This window comes from Callithrix jacchus, chromosome 7 (assembly GCF_049354715.1).
Source record: "Callithrix jacchus isolate 240 chromosome 7, calJac240_pri, whole genome shotgun sequence".
Classification (NCBI taxonomy): Eukaryota; Metazoa; Chordata; class Mammalia; order Primates; family Cebidae; genus Callithrix; species Callithrix jacchus.
Window position 1 is genome coordinate 107586803 of NC_133508.1, and position 23389 is coordinate 107610191.

Here is a 23389-nt window from a genome sequence, read left to right on the forward strand (position 1 = left end):
ATACTCACAAACCTTTAAATTAAAAGAGTAATGTGACACTTTATTAATTTATCAAATTATAATAATTTCCTTTCAAATAGTATTTTTTCATGTAAAAATAAAATATAAAAAGCAATTTTGAGAAACTTCAATATCTATTATTTAATTATAATTTCTGTATAGTTCGTTACACTCCCATCCCACCCACAAACAAGGGTAGCAGAACCAATATAATGCCACTAGGGTACAAACTGCATATTATAGATGAGAAAACAATAGCCTATGGTAACTAAACCCTCCTGAATGGATAACCAGATAGACCTGAACCTTATCTAATTTTTAAAATATAATTTGGAAAAATTGCAGGGAAGTAATGTGTATAATAGAAAGAGACATCTTTGAAGTGAGACAGTTAAATTTCAGTTTGAATCCTAAATATGTGCCTTGGTTACTTAGACTCAATATACCCGAGTTTCCAAATTTGTAAAATGGGAATCAGGCCGGGTGTGGTGGCTCACGCCTGTAATCCCAGCACTTTGGGAGGCCGAGGAGGGTGGATCACGAGGTCAAGAGATCGAGACCATCCTGGTCAACATGGTGAAACCCTGTCTCTACTAAAAATACAAAAATTAGCTGGGCATGGTGGCGCGTGCCTGTAATCCCCGCTACTCGGGAGGCTGAGGCAGGAGAATTGCCTGAACCCGGGAGGCGGAGGTTGCGGTGAGCCGAGATCACGCCATTGCACTCCAGCCTGGGTAACAAGAGCGAAACTCCATCTCAAAAAAAAAAAAAGGGAATCATAGTATTTATCTATAGATTTCTACATTCCAATGTTGCTATCTATAGCTAATATACATGCCACAAGCCATATTCTGATAGTTTTTTATTATTTACTATCTGCTATTTGAGGGAGATAGGAGTTATTCTATGGATAAAGCTGCATAAAAGGCTATAATAAACTACTATGTACAAAGAAATGAAAAAAATGTGAAGCTCAAAATGTGTCAATTTCAATATGTCTTGAAATTAAGACATATCACAGGTACATGTGTACATAAGCATGTGGGTATCTGTGTGTGTGTAAGATACAGCAGGTATATCTAAAAATTGAGTGTTTTTAGAATCGGCGACAAATTAACCTGAGTTAGAAACAAAGATTGTAGAGAAAATTGAAGGCTAATTTCTTAGTTAACTTTTCAAATCATCAACATTTTCTAATTAACATTAAAAATAAATACCTAATGCAGGCCCAATACAGTGGCTTACACCTGAAACCCCAGCACTTTGAGATAAAGTTCAAAAGCAGATAAATCACTTGAGCCCAGAAGTTCAAGACCAGCCTGGGCAACATGGCAAAACCTCATCTCTATCAAACATACAAAAATTAGCCAGTCTCATAACCCAGTCTCTAAATAAATAAATAAATGAAATTTTAAAATAAAATTTAAAAAACTTTTAAGTGCTGTGAAAAAAAAAAGTACCTAATGCTTCATGACTCCTTTAGATCCTTAGAAACCATTTAATCCAAAATGACTTCCAGCACTGAAGACAGTTTTCCAAAGTTTTGTGCAAAATTAAGAAAAGTTCACTGTCCAGAGAGAATATCAACTAATTGTTGCCCTAGAGAAAGAATACAAGAAATCTTCTGATAAAATTTTTCCTTTCTCAGCTGGGCACGGTTTGGCTATAATTGCAGCCATTTGGGAGGCCAAGGCAGGAGGACCGCTTAAGCCCAGGAGCTTAAGGCCAGGCTGGGCAACACAGTAAGACCCTGTCCCTACAAAAATAAAAATGGAAAAATTAGGTATGGTAGCAGGTACCTGTAGTCCTAGCTACTCAGGAGACTGACACAAAAGGATCACTTGAAGCCAGGATTTGGAGGCTGAAGTGGGTTGTGATCATGCCACTGTACTCCAGCCTAGGTGACACAGTAAAATCCTATCTTTTGGAAAAAAAAAAAAAAAAAAAAGCTTTTTTGAAACAAAAATTGAGAAGAGCAATAATAGTGTAATTCTATAAATGATCAAAGCTCTTCTTTCATGCTCATTAATTGAGATCCATCCTTAAGTATTTAGTGTAGCATGAACCAAAGATGATTACAAGTAGATAGCACTACAACTTAGGTTAATTTAACTTCATTACGTCTCATTACTTATTTACTTTGGTCTCACTATACTGGCCAGGTTTTGTATTGACCAGGTTGGTCTTGAACTCCTGGCCTCAAGCAATCCTCCCACCTCAGCCTCCCAAAGTGCTAGGATTACAGGCACAAGCCACCACAGCCATACCCAGCCAACTTTATTACATCTTTTTAAGTAATTATAATAACCTACAAAAACAGAATTTAATATCATACACCAAAACTCGTATTAAAAATCAGGAAAGAAGTAAGACGGGAAGGCAGAGAGAAAACAAGTTGGGGATTGAGAGCAAAAGTTAAGAAAAAAAAGAAAAGAAAAATTATTGAGCAAAAAATAAAGATTTCTGATAGATTTTAATACATTCCAAAACACAGCAATTTATATTTTCCCAATTCTAAAATAACTTTTATTCTACCCCGTGTAAATTAAACAACCAACCTATTTCCTAAGTTATCTCAATCTAATTTAAGTTTAGCACAGTATTTCAAGAGTAGCATAATTCACTAAACAGATAATGAAGAGTTTTTAAATTAAAATTTTCATTTTGCTACCACTTACTCCCCAATTTTCTTTCTTTCTTTTCTTTTTCTTTTTTTTGAGATAGAGTCTCACTCCGTCACCCAGGCTGGAGTGCAGTCACGCAATCTCAGCTCATTGCAAACTCTGGCTCTTGGGTTCAAGCAATTCTCCTGTCTTAGCCTCCTGAGTAGCTGGGATTACACAAGCCTGCCATCACGACTAGCTAAGTTTTGTACTTTTAGTAGAGATGGGGTTTCACCATGTTGTCCAGGTTGATCTCAAACTCCTGACCTAGGTGATCCGCCCGCCTCAGCCTCCCTAAGTGCTGGGATTACAGATGTGAGCCACCTTGCCCAGCCTACTCCCCAATTTTCAGATGAGTTTCTCAGCCTAATGTTTTCCATCTATAATACACATGCATAATGCTAAATTTAAAGTAGTGATCATATTATAAATTATTTGACCCTTTATAATATACAAAGGTCTGTCTTCAAAAAAATTATTTTATTTCATCACAACAAAAAAAATTTGCAACAGGTGGGGTAGTTACTATTATATTCATTTTTAAAATGAAGAAACAAGCTCAGAAAAAATATAAAATATGTGATTTGCCATGTCAAATACTTAGGGGCAAGTACTTCCAATTCCAATTCAAAGCTTCTCTATATATACACACCCAGCTGGAATATTTCAGTTACGTTCAGAATTGTTATTAACCAAGTCTGTGGCTCTTTTCTCTGAAGTCTGAATATAAGTAACAGCATAAAAAAAAGTGTGCTCTTCTATCTCAAAAGTAAACTCACCCTGATTTCAGTATTTCTTGGCTTCCCCTTATTTCTGGCTTGCCTTTTTAAAAACTATTATGTGTTTTGATAAGGGAAAGAAATATGCCAAAACTTTTTTAAAAAGTTTGATAAGAAAGCATATTTTAAAAGAATCAGAATACAAAGTACTGGTCATTATGTGGAATAATGAGAATTAACATTTTGAGTATTGGTTATTTGATAACATTTTCCGTTACACATTCTAGTGTCGAGTAAGATGAAAACTTATCTAAAGGACTTCCCACAGTGACTACACTGAAAGGATTTTTCACCAGTATGAATTATCTTATGCTGACAAAGTGTTGAGCAAGTATTAAAGGCCTTCCCACAGGCATGGCATTTAATAAAATCTAATAAAAGATCTAGGCTATCTATAAGCCAATAGGTTTTGTTTTAAAATTACACATGACATCTAATCATCAAGTACTAAAGGTTGTTACTTTAAATCAATAAAATTCTTTATTAGCAATGAAACAGATGTGCTGACTTTTTGCATCAAAGCCAAGTTCTCAAAGAAGGAATATTTTGGACAACTGTCTTAATGGTTACTTCAGGAACTCTATGCAACATTTACAATGTATTGTTTATAAATGTAGATACATACACAATTTTAGGAGTGATTGTGTATATTTATATCTTTTAGTTTAATTAAAATATCACTTTTAAAATATTTTATAACATTTTGTTCAGCAATATACATTGACTATTTTAGAATTCAAACCATTAATGATTACTAAGAGAATCAGTTAAAGAGCCCAGATACTTAAGGGACAACCCATTTTAGGATCACAAAGCAGATTGGGGCCTCTACAAATGGGGAAAAATGGGGTAAAAAAGTTAGTATTCAGGCTTTAGACCAATCTGACTTGGAGTTCCTTTACTACACAAGGCTACTATAAACCTGTTTTTCCATGTGTTCTAGGACACCAGCAAGAACTCCTGAATGATATATAAAGCACATAAGCAAGATGGGACTATCAGGGTAACAAGACTGCATAATCTGTCATAGAGCCAAAACTAGCCTGATGAACTAGAGTTATAACAATGTAAGAAAAAACTGATTAAATTTAGAATTTTAAACTCTCTATGCAAGGATTAAACATACTAGAAAAATCTTAATCATCCATGCCATAAAGTACTATGGCAGCTATTAAAATTAATGAAGGACTTCAACATAAAATATGGTAAGATGCCTACAACAGGTTGAATATGGCTGGGCATAGTAGCTCATGCCTGTAATCTCGGCACTTTGGAAGGTTGAGGTGGGCAGATCACCAGAGGTCAGAGGTTTGAAAGCAGCCTGGCCAACATGGTGAAACCCTGTCTCTACTAAAAATATAAAAAATTAGTCAAGTGTGGTGGCGCGCGCATGTAGTCCCAGCTACTTGGAAGACTGAGGCGGGAGATCCCTTGAACCCGGGAGGTGAGGTTGCAGTGAGCTGAGATCGAGTGACTGCACTCCAACCTGAGTGATAGAATGAGACTCCCTCTCAATAAATATATAAATATGTCCACTTGCATAATGATGTAATAGTGTGATCCTATGGAAGAAAAAAACCTAATTCTGAGGGGTTGTGTGTGCAGAGATATATATGCAAACACTTTAGTAAGCACTGAAAAGCATTTGAAAGTATTCATATGAATTAACAGTGGTTACCTCCAGGAAGTGGTAATGGGGAAACATAAAAATATCTGATAATTTGCTATAATGTTCAAAAGTTTTACAGTGAATATTCTATTAAGAATAGATTAAAATCTTAGTAAATTCTGTGAATAACTTTAGTATTAAATTATAAATTGCTGGACACGGTGGCTCATGCCTGTAATCCCAGCACTTTGGGAGGCTGAGGTGGGCAAATCACTTTGGGAGGCTGAGGTCAGGAGCTCGAGACCAGCCTGACCAACATGGAAAAACTCTGTCTCTACCAAAAATACAAAATTAGCTGGGCGTAGTGGCACATGCCTATAATCCCAGCTACTTGGGAGGCTGAAGCAGGAGAATCACTTGAACCTCGGAAGCAGAGGTTGTGGTGAGCCAAGATCGCGCCATTGCATGCCACCATGGGCAACAAGAGCGAAACTCCATCTCAAAAAAAAAAAAATTATAAGTTGTATTACTCAAAGCTCACTAAAAGGCATAATATAATTTTAAGAAATGTATACATGTTATAAAATCATTGTTTAAAATTTACATAAGCTGTAATTTATATAAGCTGAAGAGGAAGTCTGATTTGTATCTAAAAGCTCCAAATAAAGAAGGCAGTTTACTAAAAATATAATCTGTAAAAAATTGTTACTTGTTGAAAAGAGACCAGATCAAGACAGTAGAAAACTACTACTTTTTCATACAGTAGAGAGAAATAAGTGTTAATGGACTTCAGATTTATTGCTGCATTTATTTTTTTCAGAAGAAATCAGAAGATGTAAAGGAATTAGAAGAAATAGCAAGTATGACTATTAATTAAAGTTTAAATCTGGTAACTTCCTAGGCATTTTATTGCTATATGGTATATTGTATAACCTATTGTCTTACCGATGAGTTGAAACTGAATTTGCAAACCCAAGTGTATTGTGAGAATGTCATAACTTCTTAAAGGTTAACAAATGTCAGATGTAATGTTATAAATTAAGTTGCATTTATTGACCTACCATAGACAAGGCCTAAAACTGAAATTTCTATTACCCTTTTTTTTTTTTTTTTTTTTGAGACAGAGTCTTGCTCTGGAAATCCCATTACAAACTGCCTGGGAAGAGCAGTAGCAGCACTGGATGGGGCTAAGTACTATAAGTAATTTCCATTTCACAGTGTAGAATTTGTTTTTAAATGTATAGAGAAAACCATAGAGGCACAGAATATAGAACTAAAAAGAAACAGATCTGCTAGTTCAAAATTCCTGTTCTACTGACTGAATTATTTGTCCAAAGTCCCTCATTTGGTATAATATGTATATGTGCCTGGGCGACAGAGCAAGACTCTGCCTCCAAAAAAAAAAATTTTAATTTAGACGCTTTAAAAAAAAACACATATAAGCTCATTTTGTCCAAACCTTATAGATTATATTTTTAAAAAATATTTAAAAACAACAAAATGACTGCAAAAAATCTAGGGCAAAATTAGGGTCTTTCATAAGTCATGAACCAGTGTTCAACCAAATAGTATATAAAGAAAGTGGCTATAAAGTATGCAAGGGGCAAAATAATTAAAAGACAACAAAATATTCATAAACAAAAAATGTTAACTAAATTCTCCACATTCAGATTTCAAACATCCTTAAATTCAGTAGTCCAATAATCTTATAATTATTTTCTTTTCTAAAAATTCCTTGCATTCTATTATTAAATTTTAAATGCTTTTTGTAAAACAAAATTTTTAAAAGTAAAAATACCATTTTCAACCTTAAAATTGGGCTGGGCATGGTGGCTCATGCCTGTAATCCCAGCACTTTGGGAGGAGGAGGCAGGTGGATCACCTGAGGTTGGGAGTTAAAGACCAGCCTGACCAACATGGAGAAACCCCATCTCTACTAAAAATACAAAATTAGCAGGGCATGGTGGTGCATTTCTGTAATCCCAGCTATTCGGAAGCCTGAGGCAGGAGAATCGCTTGAACCCAGGAGGTGGAGGTTGCACTGAGCCAAGATCAAGCCATTGTACTCGAGCCTGAACAACAGAAGCAAAACTCCATCTCAAAGGAAAAAAAATTGGCCAGATGTGGTGACTCACTTCTGTAATCCTAGTACTTTGGGAGGCTGAGGTAGAAGGATTCCTTGAGCCCAGGCGTTTTAGACCAGCCTGGAAGACGAAGTGAGATTCCATCACTACAAAAAATAAAAATAATTAGCCAAGTGTGATAGCATGTGCCTGTAGTCCTAGCTACTCAGAAGGCTGATCGGGGAGGACTGCCTGAGCTCAGGAGTTTGAGTCTGTAGTAAGCTGTGATCGTACCACTGCACTCCAGCCTGGGCAACAGTGAGAACTTGTCTTTAAAAAAAAAAAAAAGATTTATTAAAGTTACTAATCAGGTTGGAATAATTAAATATTGTAGGACTTTATAACCATTACACTTCAATATCATAAAAATACTTTTCTTCAGAGCAAGTATTAAATTTGTTATCCTAACATTTCTATATGAGTTACTTTTATACTTGTATTTTTGCATGAGTACATATTTTATAGTGAAACACAGCACACTCTTACCCCAGCTTTGAAAATCCCAGTGAAGTTCTAGATAAAAGTCACCTAGCTGAAAAATGAAATATGAATAATTACTAAATGCATCTTAGTTAACAGCTCTTATGCTTTAAAAAATATTTTATCATCAAAGGTCTCTAGTCAGAAGTAGGAAATGATAAAAAATTAACTTTAATGTTTGAAATTTGATAGAAAAATATGGCTATTCCTTAAAATAAAACAGTATAATACATGCATTACTATACTTAGTTACAAAGGAAAATATGCACCTGTATATTTTATAAGAATATTTTAATTACACAGTAACATATCTGAAACAGGTAAGCATTTAAATTTGCATCAATAAATATTATACTTCCCAATATAAACATTTAAATTTATATCAATAAATATACATCCCCTTATAAACAAAAAAATATATATAATTTTTTAAATAGTTAACTTTAGAAGTGTTATTAAAAATTACTACCAAAATGATTATTTGTATAGCCTCATAATGGCATTTAAAAAATGGCCCATTGTAATAGAAAATATTTTTTGGTAAAGGAATAATATAAGTTTATTAAATCTGAAACATATCATCATATAATATCTGTTAAAAAAAAATCTTATTTCTTTTTGAGATGGAGTCTCACTCTGTTGCCTGGGTTGGAGTGCAGTGGAGTGATCTCCGCTCACTGCAACCTCCGCCTCCTGGGTTCAAACAATTCCCCTACCTCAGCCTCCCAAGTAGCTTGGACTACAGGCATCTGTTACCACATCCAGCTAATTTTTTTATTTTTATTTTTAGTACAGACAGGGTTTCACCTTGGTCAGGCTGGTCTTGAACTCCTGACCTCAGGTGATCTACCCACCTTGGCCTCCCAAAGTGCTGGAATTACAGGCGTAAGCCACCGTGCCCAGCCGAAAAAAAAATTTATTTCACATATTAGAAGCTGGACACCAAAGACTATAACGTTAAGGAAACTATTACAAACAAATAGTCTCAAAATATAAAAGGGGGAGGGTATACATTCTAAATATAAGTAAAGCATTACAAATATAGCAACATCAACAAGTTAGTCTTTTTCAATGATAAAAGTGAATGTTAATAGTAGATATCATTGTAACATGAGTAAAACATTTTTCTGGCTCTTTCTATATTTCCTCCTCAGATCTAAAAAAAAAAAAAAGCACCACTAACAGAGATAAGCTATCATCATATCATCATGACAGGTCCATCTTTCTCCCACAGTTCTTTCAGGCAGCAGAAATAGAGAGGAAGAAATGAACAGTGGAAAACAAACCACTCTTTTTTTGTGCCAGCATACCCAGCTCTTACCACAAGGAGGTAGGACAGATTTAAAGAGTTTTTGTTATACAAAGAAAATACAGGCCAGGCACGGTGGCTCATGCCTATAATTCCAGGATTTTAGGAAGCTGAGACAGGTGGATTGCTTGAGCTCAGGAGTTTGAGACCAGCCTGGGCAACATGGCAAAACTCTGCCTCTACTAAAAATACAAAAAATTAGCTGGGCGACAGAGTGAGGCACTGCCTCCAAAAAACAAAACAAAACAAAACAAAACAAACCGCTACTTCTAGTAGCAGTGGCTTTAGCTGTAGAGAATCTTCCAATTGAAAGGCAAAGGAAAATTACTGCCATTGACTATGACATAACTCCTTTTTCTTAAGAGCTCTAATTTATTGAAAGTAATAAATCTTTATCTTCCTAGTTCAAAGTGAGGTGCTTCTACTAAGATTACATTTATATATAATTATTACTTAATTTAAGCATGATTTTTACCATTTCTTGGCCCTTAATAATAAGTGAGAATTTAAATTGTATTAAGAAAAAAATGCTTAAAACTACACTTGTAATTACTCTCAAGGTGCAAAATTAGCAAAGAAATATAGCTTACCTCTTTCAGGGCTTTTAATAATCGAGGTCGTTTTTCTTCAACACTTTCCCTGGATTGCTGCTTAAGCTTCCTTAAAAGAGCTGTAACTAAAGTTTAAATTTTAAAAATAATTAATTTAATTTTCATCATTGAATAAAAATATTATTGTCTTATACATATAGACGCCAATATGTGTATGTGCACGTGTGCGTGTGTGTGTAGCTACAACCACAATATATTTTGAAAGGACAAAAATCAAAGAGCAATGTTTAAATTACTGAAGGTCTCTTGGAACAGTAAAAGAAGCTGAGACATAGAAGTCAGAAAACATGGGACCTATACAGACAGAATAAGATAGTAAGTGAATTTAGTAAAACCAGTATGATCCCCGAAAAATAATAAAAGAAATTTCAACATCAGCCTATACCATATTCACACTTTTTCTTTTCTTTTTCTCTTTTCTTTTCTCTTTAACAAAGGGAAAGCTCGAACGCAGTCCTCTACTACCACAAATTATGCAGTCAAGTTTCCCACATTTGGGGAAATTGTAGGGATCAGCACAACTGGAGGGCAATGGATAAGCCTCGCCCTGGGAAAACCACCTTTGTGATCATAGCATCTCCCATGCCAGGTAAGTATTCTTCGCACTAACTTTTACTAGTTTTTAATTATCAGTAAGGATTTACCTAACTGTGCCAAGATAACCAAACTCATTCCAATGATGCAATGTCCTATTATAACACTGACCTCAAGGAAGATCTCAAAGACAACAGACCTCAAAAATCCCACTGGAAACCACTTTTCTAAAAACATATAATTACCTGCAAATGTTACCAGGTGTATCTGTTCTTTTTTCACTGGAGGATATACCTTCACCTACTACCAATACAGTATAAAAAATACAAAAATGAATATTATTGTATCTGGAACAAGAACATCTGAATCCAAAAAAACCTAAAGTCCTCCATAGTATATTTTCAGATACTAAGAGATCGAGATTTAAGCACATTGCTGAAGTTCAAACCCTAGCTTTATCACTAAGTAGTTGTGTGTAAACTTTGACAAGTTACTACCTAATTTCTCTAAACTACTTTTTTCCTCTCCTTTATCAAGTAAGAATAGAAGTAAGGGCACAGTGGCCTGCTCCTGTAGTCCCAGCTACTCAGGAGTTTAAGGTGAAAGGATCACTCAAGCCCAGGAGTTCGAGACTAGCCTGGAAAACATAGTGAGACCCCATCTCCATAAAAAAAAAAAAACAAAAAAAAACGGTGGCTCACGCCTGTAATCCCAGCACTTTGGGAGGCCGAGGCGGGTGGATCACGAGGTCAACTGATCGAGACCATCCTGGTCAACATGGTGAAACCCCGTCTCTACTGAAAATACAAAAAAATAGCTGGACATGGTGGCACGTGCCTGTAATCCCAGCTACTCAGGAGGCTGAGGCAGGAGAATTGCCTGAACCCAGGAGGCGGAGGTTGCGGTGAGCCGAGATCATGCCATTGCACTCCAGCCTGGGTAACAAGAGTGAAACTCCACCTCAAAAAAAAAAAAAAAAGAAAAGAAAAAAATTAGCTAGGGCTTGATGGTGTGTACCTGTAGTCCTAGCTACATGGGATGCTAAGGCAGGAGGAGTGGTTGAGCCCAAGAGTTTGAAGCTGCAGTGAGCTATGACCATGCCACTGCACTCCAGCCTGATGGACAGAGCAAGATACTGTGCCTACAATTAGCTAAATATAATTTTTATCTATTAGAATGAAGATGTAAAATTCACTGTCAAAAATCAATTAATTAATGTATAACATTTACCAAAATAAAAAAAATATTAGACTTGAATGAAATAAGCATAGGAAAAAAACAGGAACATGAAAAAATGTGCACTGGGAGGAAACATATACATCAATACATGTTAATTTCCTCCTGGTTCTAACATATTTCATATACATACATATACATATGTCTTCTGAGGGCTTTTTAAAAATCAGTAAATTATTTTTATTACTTCACAGTATGCATTCTTATAAAACACTTCAAGTTCCATGTGGAACACAGAAGCAGAAGGCGAATAAAAAAAGGTAGTGAAACCTTGGACCAGATTTTTTTTTGTCCACATAGGCCCAAAATTAGAAAAAATCTAGGGAAGGATATAAAAATAGTAGGAGCCATTCTTATTTTTAACCACAGGTCTAACTAAATTCCAATACACTTTAAAAAGCCAAAAATCAAAGAACGATGTTTAAATTATTGAAGATCTCTCAAAATAATAAAAACTGAGACACAGAAATCAGGAAACACAGGACCTAGTTTCAGTTCTACCATTTACTACCTCGGTGACCTGAAATCACTAGTTCCCAAATACAAATCTACATTTTCTCTGCCCAGTTGTTTGAGTTTCCAATGGTATGCAGCAAAATGAGAAAAAGAGTGAATTAGAATGAGTTTTTTCTTTTTTCTTTGAGACAGAGTCTTGCTTTGTCACCAGGCACCAGGCTAGAGTACAGTGGCCCGATCTCGGCGAACTGCAACCTCCACCTCCCAGGTTCAAGTGATTCTCCTGCCTCAGCCTCCCAAGTAGCTGGGACTACAGGTGTGTGCCATCACGCCCAGCTAATTTTTGTATTTTGTAGTAGAGAGGGGGTTTCATCATGTTGGCCAGGATGGTTTAGATCTCTTGACCTTGTGATTCACCCACCTCGGCCTCCCAAAGTGCTGGGATTACAGGCGTTAGCCATGGCGCCCGGCCCTAAGTTTTTTCTTAATAAATTATTTAAAGATTCTTATTCCTACTTTTGGTTTCAAATATCTTTTTTAAAAATAAAATGTGGATAACAAAAGACAGTAGTTATCTTTTTTATAAAGTTCTGATAGTCTAAAATGAAAAAGTTAGATTCCTATCAATCCCCGTAAAATTTTTTTGTCTGGTCTTTAAAATCCAAAAAGTCTGAGAATCGATGATTTAGATAATCATTTAAAGATTCAAATTTGTATGAATCTGACAAATCTTCCTGTTTGTTATAATTTAACTTTAATATCAAAGTTATATTACCCAAATGTAGTACCATTCTTTTTAATGGTCATTGTTTTCCACTATAAGCTCAAGTACCTTAATAAATCTTATTCAATTTACCTTGCCTTCAGATTGAAATGGACCTCTATTGAATGTAGAGAATGGAAAGAATTCAATTACTAGATAAAAAGGGTCTTTAAATAAAAAGCAGAGGCCGTATATTTTTTTAATCGTCCTAATATAATTTTATTAACTAAACATAATAACTGACTGAAAGCATCCAGTAAATAATGACCAAACATTATTGTAAAGGTAATGGCAACTACTATACATAGCATAGTATAAAATATAGGCAATGAGATCCCTTTTCTATATAAGACTTCATATTGAAAAACAGCATCAACTCAAACTTCTTATGGATGCACAAACATCCAGAAAGCAATTACACAAAATTATCAGTGCCCTTTTTAGGGATCAGAATTTGTACTCTCATATTGTAAGAATTTTACTAACATTGATTAATAATGAAGATAAAATTAGTTTTAGAGGATTTAGGTGATAACAGAATTCATACAAAGACTCACATATAAAAGTCCATAAAGCACAACTAATTTTACTTTCTCATTCCTCCTTCTCCCACTTAAGTTTACAGTTTGACTTAAAGCATTTGGAACTATGCTCTACTACTCCAAGTATTACTTAAATCTGTATCTTTTGCCCTCCACTTCCTTCTAAGCTCCAATCCATTTCCTGCTTCCTACTTGGATAATTCTACTTGATATACTACAGATAATTCAAACCCTATAAATCTAATACAAATTAAAGACCATACTGCTCTTGCTCCTATAGTCTATATATCAATTAATTAATGAAATCACCATCAATCCATAACACAGACCTTGGAGTTACTCTGAATCATTCTATCATTACCCATATCCAAGAGATCATCCATTCTGTTAAATCTTTAATCTTTCTTTTAATTACTTTCTAATCCCTTAATTCTCTAAACACACTATGTCTTTAAGTCCAGCTTATCTCATTTGTTCCAAAAATGCTTTTTCTAAATATCCCTTGCCTCCCTGACTCCACTGTATTAATTAGAAAGTCTTTTTGCTTATCTAATAATATCAATCCCTGCTTTGATGTTTTCTGGGGTTTTGCAGGACTGGAAATTGAAATTAAAATATTGACTAGCACATAAAGCTGATATCAGTATGGTCCCTTTATCATTACAACTTCATCTCTCAACATTGGTCTTTGCCCCTTCATCCATCTTTGCCATGTATCATTAAGAAGCCAAATATAGGGCCGAGCGCAGTGGCTCATACATGTAATCCCAGCACTTTGGGAGGCCGAGGTGAGTGGACCGCCTAAGATCAGGAGTTAAGACCAGCCTGGCCAACATAGTGAAACTCTGTCTCTACTAAAAATGCAAAAAATTAGCTGGGTGTGGTGGCGGGCGCCTGTAATCCTAGCTACTCGGGAGGCTGAGGCAGGAGAATCGCTTAAACCAGGAGGCGGAGGCTGCAATGAGCCAAGATTATGCCACTGCACTCAAGCCTGAGCAACAAGAGTAAAACTGTCTCAAAAAAAAAAAAAGAAGCCAAAAACATAATGTTCCCTAATCTATGACTTGTTTTTTACATTTCCATGCTTTATACACATTCCACTCTCACACACTAGAATGTCTTTTCCCACCTTTTTAACTCCTAAAATCCTTTGAACCACCTTTAATAACCAAACACCTTGCTAAAACCTGAATGACTTTCCCACTCATCTGTTTCCCCTAGGACTTTGTAAATACTTCAGAATGATGTAGAATATTCACTGGTTTCTCTCCATAACATAGGATGAGTTCCTCAATGTCAAACTTAATGACACATCCTATGTTTCTGACACATCTAGTAGGTATTTAGAACACTACTAGATGGCAATTAGAAATAGACAATTCCTGCCCTCATACACTCTGCCTAATGGGAATGGGCAGAGTACTGACATAGTATATGGGTAGAGAAAACTTCCTTGTACTTGAGCTGAGAGCTCAAGAATCAAGGAGCTGTGACAAAAAGAGGAAGATACACAAGTATGAAGAGCATGAGAAACCAAAAAGCCAGCAGAGCTGACACATAGAAAGCCAGATGGAAAGAACAAGATGAGGAAGGAGACAAAGATGATGCTATCATACTGGACCTTATAAACAAAGTTAAAAATGTTGGTCTTTGTCCTCAGAACAGAAAGTTGTAAAAAGTTTTATTTAGAGAAAATAAAATATAACAAAATATTAACAGTGGTTGTTTTTTTTTTTGTTTGTTTTGTTTATTTGCTTTTTGAGACAGGGTCTCACTCTGTCCCAGGCTCCAGGCTGGAGTGCAGTGGCACAATGTCAGCTCACCACAGCCTCAATCTCCCAGGTTCGAGTGGATCCTCCCATCTCAGCTCCCAAGTAGCTGGGACCACAGGCGCATACCACAATACCTGGCTAATTTTCATATTTTTTGTAGAGACAGGTTTTTGCCATGTTGCTCAGGCTCTTCTTGAATTCCTGGGCTCAAAAGACCCACCTGTCTCACCCTCCCAAAGTGCTAGGATTACAGGTATGCCCCACTGCATGTGAAACTACAGTGGTTATCTTTGAGTGATATTTTCTTTTTTTCCCCCTATAATTTCCTAATTTTCTACAACGAATGTCATTTTCTTATAAGAAAAAACATTATAAAGTTTTGAAAACTCAGAAGAGTTGTGATAAATAAAAGTCCTACTATAATACTTTATTTTTTTTAAGACAGGGTCTCACTCTGTCACCCAGGTTAGAGTGCAGTGGTGTGATCTCAGCTCACCGCTACCTCTGCCTCCCAGGTTCAATCAATCCTCCCAACTCAGGCTCCCAAGTAGCTGGGACTACAAGCACACACCACCACACTAGCTAATTCTGTACTTTTTGTAGTTTTGGGGTCCTTCTATGTTTCCCAGGCTGGTCTTGAAATCCCAGGCTCAAGCAATCTGCCTGGCCGGCCTCCCAAAGTTGAGGAAAGTCTTCTCTCAAAAGGAAATATAAAATTGAAGGCTAAATGAAGAGTTCCAGTTCAATATAAGACTGCAAACCAACACAAATTGCTGTCTCTCCCTCCAGATTAACCTTTGATGTGCCACAAAATAAGACAAAGGCTGATAGAATCCCCAAACTATTATAAGTGTACCACGACATAAATCGGCACAAACTGTGAGCAACTTCTGAAGAGTGCACAAAGAGAACAGAGCTGTCTAGATCAGGGAAAGCTAGGGACTATGGGTGAGGGATAAATTGTGGGGAAAAAGCCTTTTTATCCATATCTCCATCTCATACTGGTCTGGGCTGATCAGTGTTTACCACGTAACCATTATAAGGCAGAAAAGCAATATAATCTTGAAATTTTGTTATTAATTAGTGAAATAATTCTAAAAAGTCTCTGATAAGTAGTTTGCATTGTCTATTTTGTGGTTCAAGAATGTTAGAAAAATTATCTGAAATCAGAAACAATGGACAAATAGGCCACAAAGTTTTTGCCAGTAATTAATAATATTAGATCATCTTAGATTTTTCAAAAAACATAATTTTCTAAGCTCAGAAAATGTTAATGTAACACAAGCCAAATAATCAAAAACTAAAATCATAGTACTTAAAATAATTTCAAAGTACAGACATAGCCAGTCATGGTGGCTCACATCTGTAACCCGAGCATTTTGGGAGTCTGAGGCAGGTAGATCACCTAAGGTCAGGAGTTTGAGACCAGCCTGGCCAACATGGTGAAAGCCCATCTCTAGTAAAAATACAAAAATTGGCCAGGCGCAGTAGCGTGTGCCTGTAGTCTCAGCTACCTGGGAAACTGAGGCATGAGAATCACTTCCACCCAGTCTCAAAAACAAAAACAAAAAAGGACAGACGTATGTTCAACATTTATTGAATATATGTTCATTTATTTTAATATTTCTAATATTCTGTTGTGAAAAGCAGCAAAGGAGAAAGGATTTAAGAGTGTCTACACACATTGATTATGAGTAACATATAAACAAGGAACAACAAACTGCGGAAGGCCGCAGGAGGCCTCTGAGGAGGAAGGCCTCTCCATGACTCATGTTATGGTGCAGGGAGAACTAGGCTCTGTTACCATAAACGTTGTGCTCAAGGATGTAAAACCCCTTCGTAGCACTGTGACGTAGCCAGACTTGTAGGCTCCTTGTAAGGCCCATGTTCCATCAACTGTACATAGATAATAAGCGAAATATGTTCTTGTTTTGTGAAACTCCCAAACTGCCACTGTTATCAATTCTTAGAATGACACACCAGTTCTGGTTCACTGATTCAGTTCCGGCTCACTGATTCACTCCACCATCACTCTCTCCCCACCATTACTCCACCCCTACCCAGTAGATCAAAGTGATTGTAAACAATAAATAGTGTGGATGATCAGAGTTCTTGGCCTTCACTGTGTCCTCCAAAGAAAGGAGTGATGGCCCCGTGGTCCCACTATCTCTCTTAATCTGTCTTTTTCTCCTTCCTTTGTTGCCACCGAACATGGGATACCCATGGGTGACATAGGGCTGGTTCCCTACAATATTCTAAATGAGGGTTATTCAATTAATTATCCTTTAAGTTAGCAGTTAAGTATTTGTTTCTTGTGATGAGAAGTAATAAAAATATAAGCACTAAGCAATTATGGTTATATAATTACATAATAATGGACAATGGGATATTATTTATAATGGCTAAGATATCACTCTACATAAGAAAATCACTTTAAGAACAGACCTCAAATATATGAGCCTTAATCTTTTACCTTTAAATTGATTGCTAAATATCCTGTAACTAATTTTCCATGAAAATTCTGTTTATTGGCCTTCCCAATAATTATGAATTCTTAAACAGTAGAGACCAGGTCTTTTATTCTCCACATCTTAACACACACACATGCTTTATAGTAAGGACCAGTAAATGCTGATTCTGAATAAAAAGAATCCTTGAGGCCAGGTGCAGTGGCTCATGGCTGTAATTTCAGCATTTGGGGAGGCTGAGGCACACAGCTGAGATTACAGGTACCCACCACCATGCCCAGCTATTTTTTTTGTACTTTTAGTAGAGATGGGGTTTCACCATGTTGGCCAGGCTGGTCGTAAACTCTTGACCTCAGGTGGTCCGCCCGTCTTGGCCTCCCAAAGTGCTGATAAATCTTAAGAAACTGCCCAGAAGAGCCCAAAACATAGCATCAAAATAAGACAATCTGTGTAACATCCTAAGAGAGTTCCATATTATACATTTCTTTAACAAAACTGCCAATATTTTTAATTTCCTTTCACAAAGTTAGATTTAATTGTTCATTTTCGGCCTAAAACTATAAAGATAATACTATCACCAAGATAATATTCCCATTCATCCAGATTAAGCTTTGTAAAATTTTCTACTATTGAAATGTACTTGACAAAAATAAGATCTCTATGTGCAGTAGAAAAAAAATTATCAGTAGAAGGGAGAATAGAATAATTGAATATTCAGTATATTATCAAAAAGAGTATGATATGTTTTAGAAATACTCTTTTAAAGACTAAAACAGAATAGAGACAGTCTTATTCCTTGCTTCCAGAAAAATCTATACCTGCCAACTAAAGCAGTTAGCTATTTAACACTATGGTTATTTTCAGTTCCAATAATGGCCTAAATAATAAAGCAGTTGCTAGAAAGGACTGTCAGGTATGAATTTCTTTTTAAAAAAAGGTCTGTATTATGGATGAGTAAAAAATCAAAAAAACATCAATAAGGTAGAATGCTGCAAAAGAAAAAAAAAACCGTAATTTTAAACATGATTCCTCAATTCTTTCTGTGTACCACTAAATGTTCAAGTTCCCAAGTCATGAATTATTCATATGTAAGTTTATGGATAACTGCAAAGGTTCATATTATGGAAAGTTACAGTGAATTAAGAATATTTCAAATGCATCACTTCATATTTTTAGAATATATTCGACAACAGTAATTCATATTGCTTACTCATCTGTCTATCTCCATAGCTGATGGCTTCCGCCAGAGGGCTCCATCCCTGAGCATTTTTCACCTTGACTGGAGCATTGTGAGCCAAAAGTAAATGGGCACATTCTGCAATATAAAGTAGTGATAATATCAAACATCATGTAATTTTTAGAATCTTTAAATATAAATATATAAAAGTTTAATATACCAAATTAATATAAACAGATGAAATAAACACTGTACCATGTAGAATTATATAATCCGAAAAATTCCTATGTATCTAAACCAGGTAATTTCAGATTTCTGGATTCAAAAAGTATCCATTCTACTACCTAAAAATAAATTGGATCTCTCTGCAAAGAAAGTATCATGTTCCAGCTGGGCGCGGTGGCTCGCCTGTAATCCCAGCACTTTAGGAGGCCGAGGCTGGCAGATCACGATCCAGACCATCCTGGCCAACATGGTGAAACCCCGTCTCTACTAAAAAAACACAAAAATTATCTGGGCGTGGTGGCACATGCCTGTAGTCCCAGCTACTCGGGAGGCTGAGGCAGGAGAATTGCTTGAACAGGCGGAGGTTGCAGTGAGCGGAAATCGCTCTACTGCCCTCCAGCCTGGTGTCTGGCGACAGAGCAAGACTCTGAAAAAAAAAAGTATCATGTTCCCTAATAATTGTCCCCGAGAGCATTTTTTTAATGTTTTCATACTCTAAAAGACAACCCAAGAACTTCAAGAGTGATTTACATCCAAGTATCTAACAGCTATTAAGATCCAAAAGAGGCGGAGGATTTGTATGTCCATAATGTCAAGTAGGAGTTCATTATTTCAGAAAAAAAGATGTTTTCAAAAAGAGTCAGTAATGTTTCCAATAAATACTTAGTTTTCAAATTTTTTAATTCTTATAGTTTGGACAAATATTCAAAAAAGGGCAAAACTCGGCTTATGATACAAGGACAAATCTAGATAGTTTTCCAAATAATCAAAAGAAGTCCCCTCTTTTTCTTCCTCTTTCTTCCTCTCCTTCACTCCTTTTTTTTTCTTTCTTTCCTTCTAAAAAAAAAATAAATCTAAGGTATAGACTTTCTATAGGTTGAGAAAACTTTCTTAAAACTAAAAAGAAAAAGTTCGATTAACAGGAAAAAAGTTAAAACTGAGGCCCACGGGAAATTTAGGTAAGACAGCCAGCCATCCATTCATTCAATCAATAATTCGGCAAGTATTTACCAAATGTTCATTATATGCCATTTCTAAATACCAGGTACTAAATAAGGTATTGCTTTGAAAGAAATAAGGGCGTTAAGACAGTGTAATGTGGGTTGGCTAAGGTGGAGAACAAATGGCACTACTTTAGTACTATTCCTAGTGATACAAGAAACAACTACACTAGTGAGGAGCTTTATTACAATCATGTAAAATAAATACAGAAATTTCATGGAAATGTTTAAATCCAGTAACAGTATATAAGAATATATGTACATAGATGTTTATTTTAGTATTGTTTGCATGGCAATTATATTGGAAACAAAGTGAATGTCCAAAGTAGGGTAATAATAGATATGTTGCATTTACATTACAGTAATAATATACTATCATTTAAAAAAAAATAGAATCATATCAAAAGCACAGAGAAGACAGCTTTAATGGTTAGCCAAATGTGGGAAATTTCGCATCAAAAAGAATAATGGCTAACTAGTTTTAACATACTGGAAAAAAATCCTGATAAGCCCATAACAACATCAAGAAATAAAAGGGAAGGCAATAAGTTCTAATTTACAGAATAATGCAATGTTACCTAATAAACATAGAAAAAAATGATAAAATTAGAAAATTTAACATAATACCCCACATAGTAACTGATTTAGGCAAGGGTCTTTATTGAATGCTAAAGCCACTAGGTAAAAGGCTTTATGCTGGCAATAGGATATTCACATGGAACCAAAGTATTGTCCCAAAAATATTTACTAATCACAAACAGAAAAATGTTCATTTACAATGGATATATTTGAAGATTATCACTAAATAAATGATCTAACTTATCAGCAAATAATAATGAAATTATCTGAATTTGTGTTTCCAATGTGACAAAGTTCCTAATATCACCTATGAATTATTCTATCCAGAAATGTTTAACCTGAATCTAATAAAGCCTCTATAGCTAATTTTCAATTCACAGAAAAAACAAAGGATAAAGACCAGGTTAAGAAACACGGAGAGAAAATGATCAGGCAAATCTGAGAGTAAGGACATTCTGCAAGTTAACTAGTCAAGACTTTTAAAACAGTTGGGCACAAAGGTAGGGAAAAGGTGAGCAAATTGCTCTAGATTACGAGACACAATAACCAAATACAATGAGTGACCCTCAACTGGGTCATGTTTCAATATAAAAAAACCTACAAATGACATTCTGGGAACAACTAGAGAAATCTCAATATGCATTAGCTTATCAGATGATATTTTAACAGCCTCATTAATTTCCTTGGTATGATAATGATAATATGGTTATGAAGGAGAATATCATATTCTTAGAGGTGCATGCAAGTATTTGGGGGTAAAACGTCATGATATCTATATCTAGTTTTCAAATGGTGTAACAAAAATAATATATATAACATACAGGTCAGGCACAGTGGCTCACGTCTGTACTCCCAACACTTTTGGAGGCCAAGACGGGTGGATCACCTGAGGTCAGGAGTTTGAGACCAACTTGGCCAACATGGTGAAACCTGTCTCTACTAAAACACAAAAAAATTAGCCAGGTGTGTTGTCACTGGCCTGTACACCCAGCTACTATGGAAGCTGAGGCAGGAGAACTGGTTGAACCCAGAAGGCAGAGGTTGCAGTAAGCCGAGATTATGCCACTGAGTGATACTCAGGCTCAAAAAAACAAACAAATAAAACAAACAAACAACAACGACAACAACAAAAAATATATATAAAACATACAAATTAAAATATGACACAATGTTAACAATTATTGAGTCTGTGGAAAGTATTTCAGTGTTTGTTTCAGTGACAATCTTTCAATTGTGGGGATATATTTAAAATTCTTCATAACAAAATGTTGAGAAAGATAAAGAAATTAAATCAATCAAAGAAAGCAATCAATTAGAGCCATCTCAACAGGCTTAAAGGAATTTTCACAGTGTACTGTTAACTGATATAATTTATCTGTTCAATACAGTATATAATTATTGCATTGTTTAAAAAGGAATGAGTAAACCTGGGTGCAGTGGCTCATACCTGTAATCCCAGCACTTTGGGAGGCTGAAGTGAGCAGATGACCTGAGGTCGGGAGTTCAAGACCAGCTTGGCCAACATGGCAAAACCCTCTCTCTACTAAAAATACAGAAAGTAGCCAGGTGTGGTGGCACACACCTCCAATCCCAGCTACTCAGGAGACTGAGGCAGGAGAATCATTTGAACCCTGGAGGCAGAGGTTGCAGTGAGCTGAGATCGTGTCATTACATTCCAGTCTGGGCAACAGAGTGAGACCATGACTCAAAAAATAAATACATAAATAAACAAACAAATAAATAAATTAATGGAATGAGTAAAAAACTACATACATGAGTATGTGTGTTTAGACACATGCACAAATATTTCTATATAATAATAAGCATAGAGAAAAGTATGTAAGAATATCCAGCAGGTTTTAACATGTGTTACCATGTTTATTGGGAAGAGGGTTAATACGAAGAGGGGATGATAGCCAAGATAAAAAGAAAATCTTTAAAAAAAAAAAAAAACAAATGGACCTATCTCCCAAAAAATCATTTATAAATATGTTTGTGTGTATACATGTATAGGGGAATGTAAATATGTAAGATACCTACAAACTTCTAGGGCTATTTCATGGTAAACTGTTGAAAGAAAAGAAAAATGTGGCAAAGTACTATCTGTAGTGATTCTACTTCCATGAAAACAAACGAAGTCTCTGTGTTGTAAGTAAAGAGTATGATATCAAAGGACATCCATGAAGCTGTAAATGTTAACTACATCAGGGAAAAAAAAGTAGAGAGATGATGCTTTTATATATCTATGTATTGTATTATTTCAATTACTTCAACAAGCCTGGATTACTAACCAAAATATCATTAAAGAAAAAAATGGACCAGGTGCGGTGGCTCACGCCTGTAATCCCAGTACTTTGGAAGGTGAGGCAGGCAAATCACAAAGCCAGGATATCGAGACCAGCCTGACCAACATGGTGATACCCCAGTCTCCACTAAAAATACAAAAATTAGCCAGGCATGGTGGTGCACTCCTATAGGCACCACCAGCTACTCAGGAGGCAGAGGCAGGAGAATCGCTTGAGGCAGATGTTGTAGTGAACTGAGACCACACCACTGCACTCCAGCCTGGGCAACAGATCGAGACTCCATCTCAAAAAAAAAAAAAAAAAAGAAAAATGTAAAAATATTAAAAAGAGGGCTGCACAACAATATCTAAAGCAATACCATAGGGTTCATATAAGATTTATATATTATGCTAGACATATCAACAATGTTTCTGATATGCTACAGACCAGGCAGAACAGGTGCCCTTCACTCACTAGTCACAACTCAACTAAAGTAGAGATTAGCAACTAACAAAAAAATCAGATAATCATAGATATGCTAATAACCTTTGACATATTCTTAAAAAAAAAGAACTCGATCATTCAAATGTCTTTTCTCCGTAATGTTAACAATGCATAATAAGAAAAGAAGGTAGTTAACAACTTGGTACTTAAAGAATGCATAAATATGCCAGGAAGAAGTCAAGACTTGAGGATTGTAGACAAATGCAAATTATGAGAAATAAAAATCACACATTAAGGCTGGGCACAGCAGTTCAGGCCTGTAATCCTAGCACT

General features: G+C 35.7%; 1 protein-coding gene and 1 non-coding gene across 5 annotated transcripts in view; both read right to left on the reverse strand.

Annotated features, from left to right (window-relative positions):
• The window catches only part of ANKRD13C (ankyrin repeat domain 13C), a 105937-nt gene that overhangs the window by 49973 nt on the left and 32575 nt on the right, over positions 1-23389 (reverse strand). For all 4 annotated transcript variants that reach the window (XM_078332235.1, XM_035251874.3, XM_009001475.4 and 1 more), the window contains exons 3-5: positions 18556-18660; positions 9554-9639; positions 7661-7706 (exon numbers count right to left, since the gene is read on the reverse strand). In XM_078332235.1, coding sequence (XP_078188361.1) covers positions 7661-7706; positions 9554-9639; positions 18556-18660 — 237 coding nt within the window. The remainder of the gene's footprint in view (positions 1-7660; positions 7707-9553; positions 9640-18555; positions 18661-23389) is intronic.
• Positions 10008-10171, reverse strand: LOC118143549 (U1 spliceosomal RNA). The gene has a single exon (XR_004727742.1). It is a non-coding gene; the product is annotated as a U1 spliceosomal RNA (small nuclear RNA).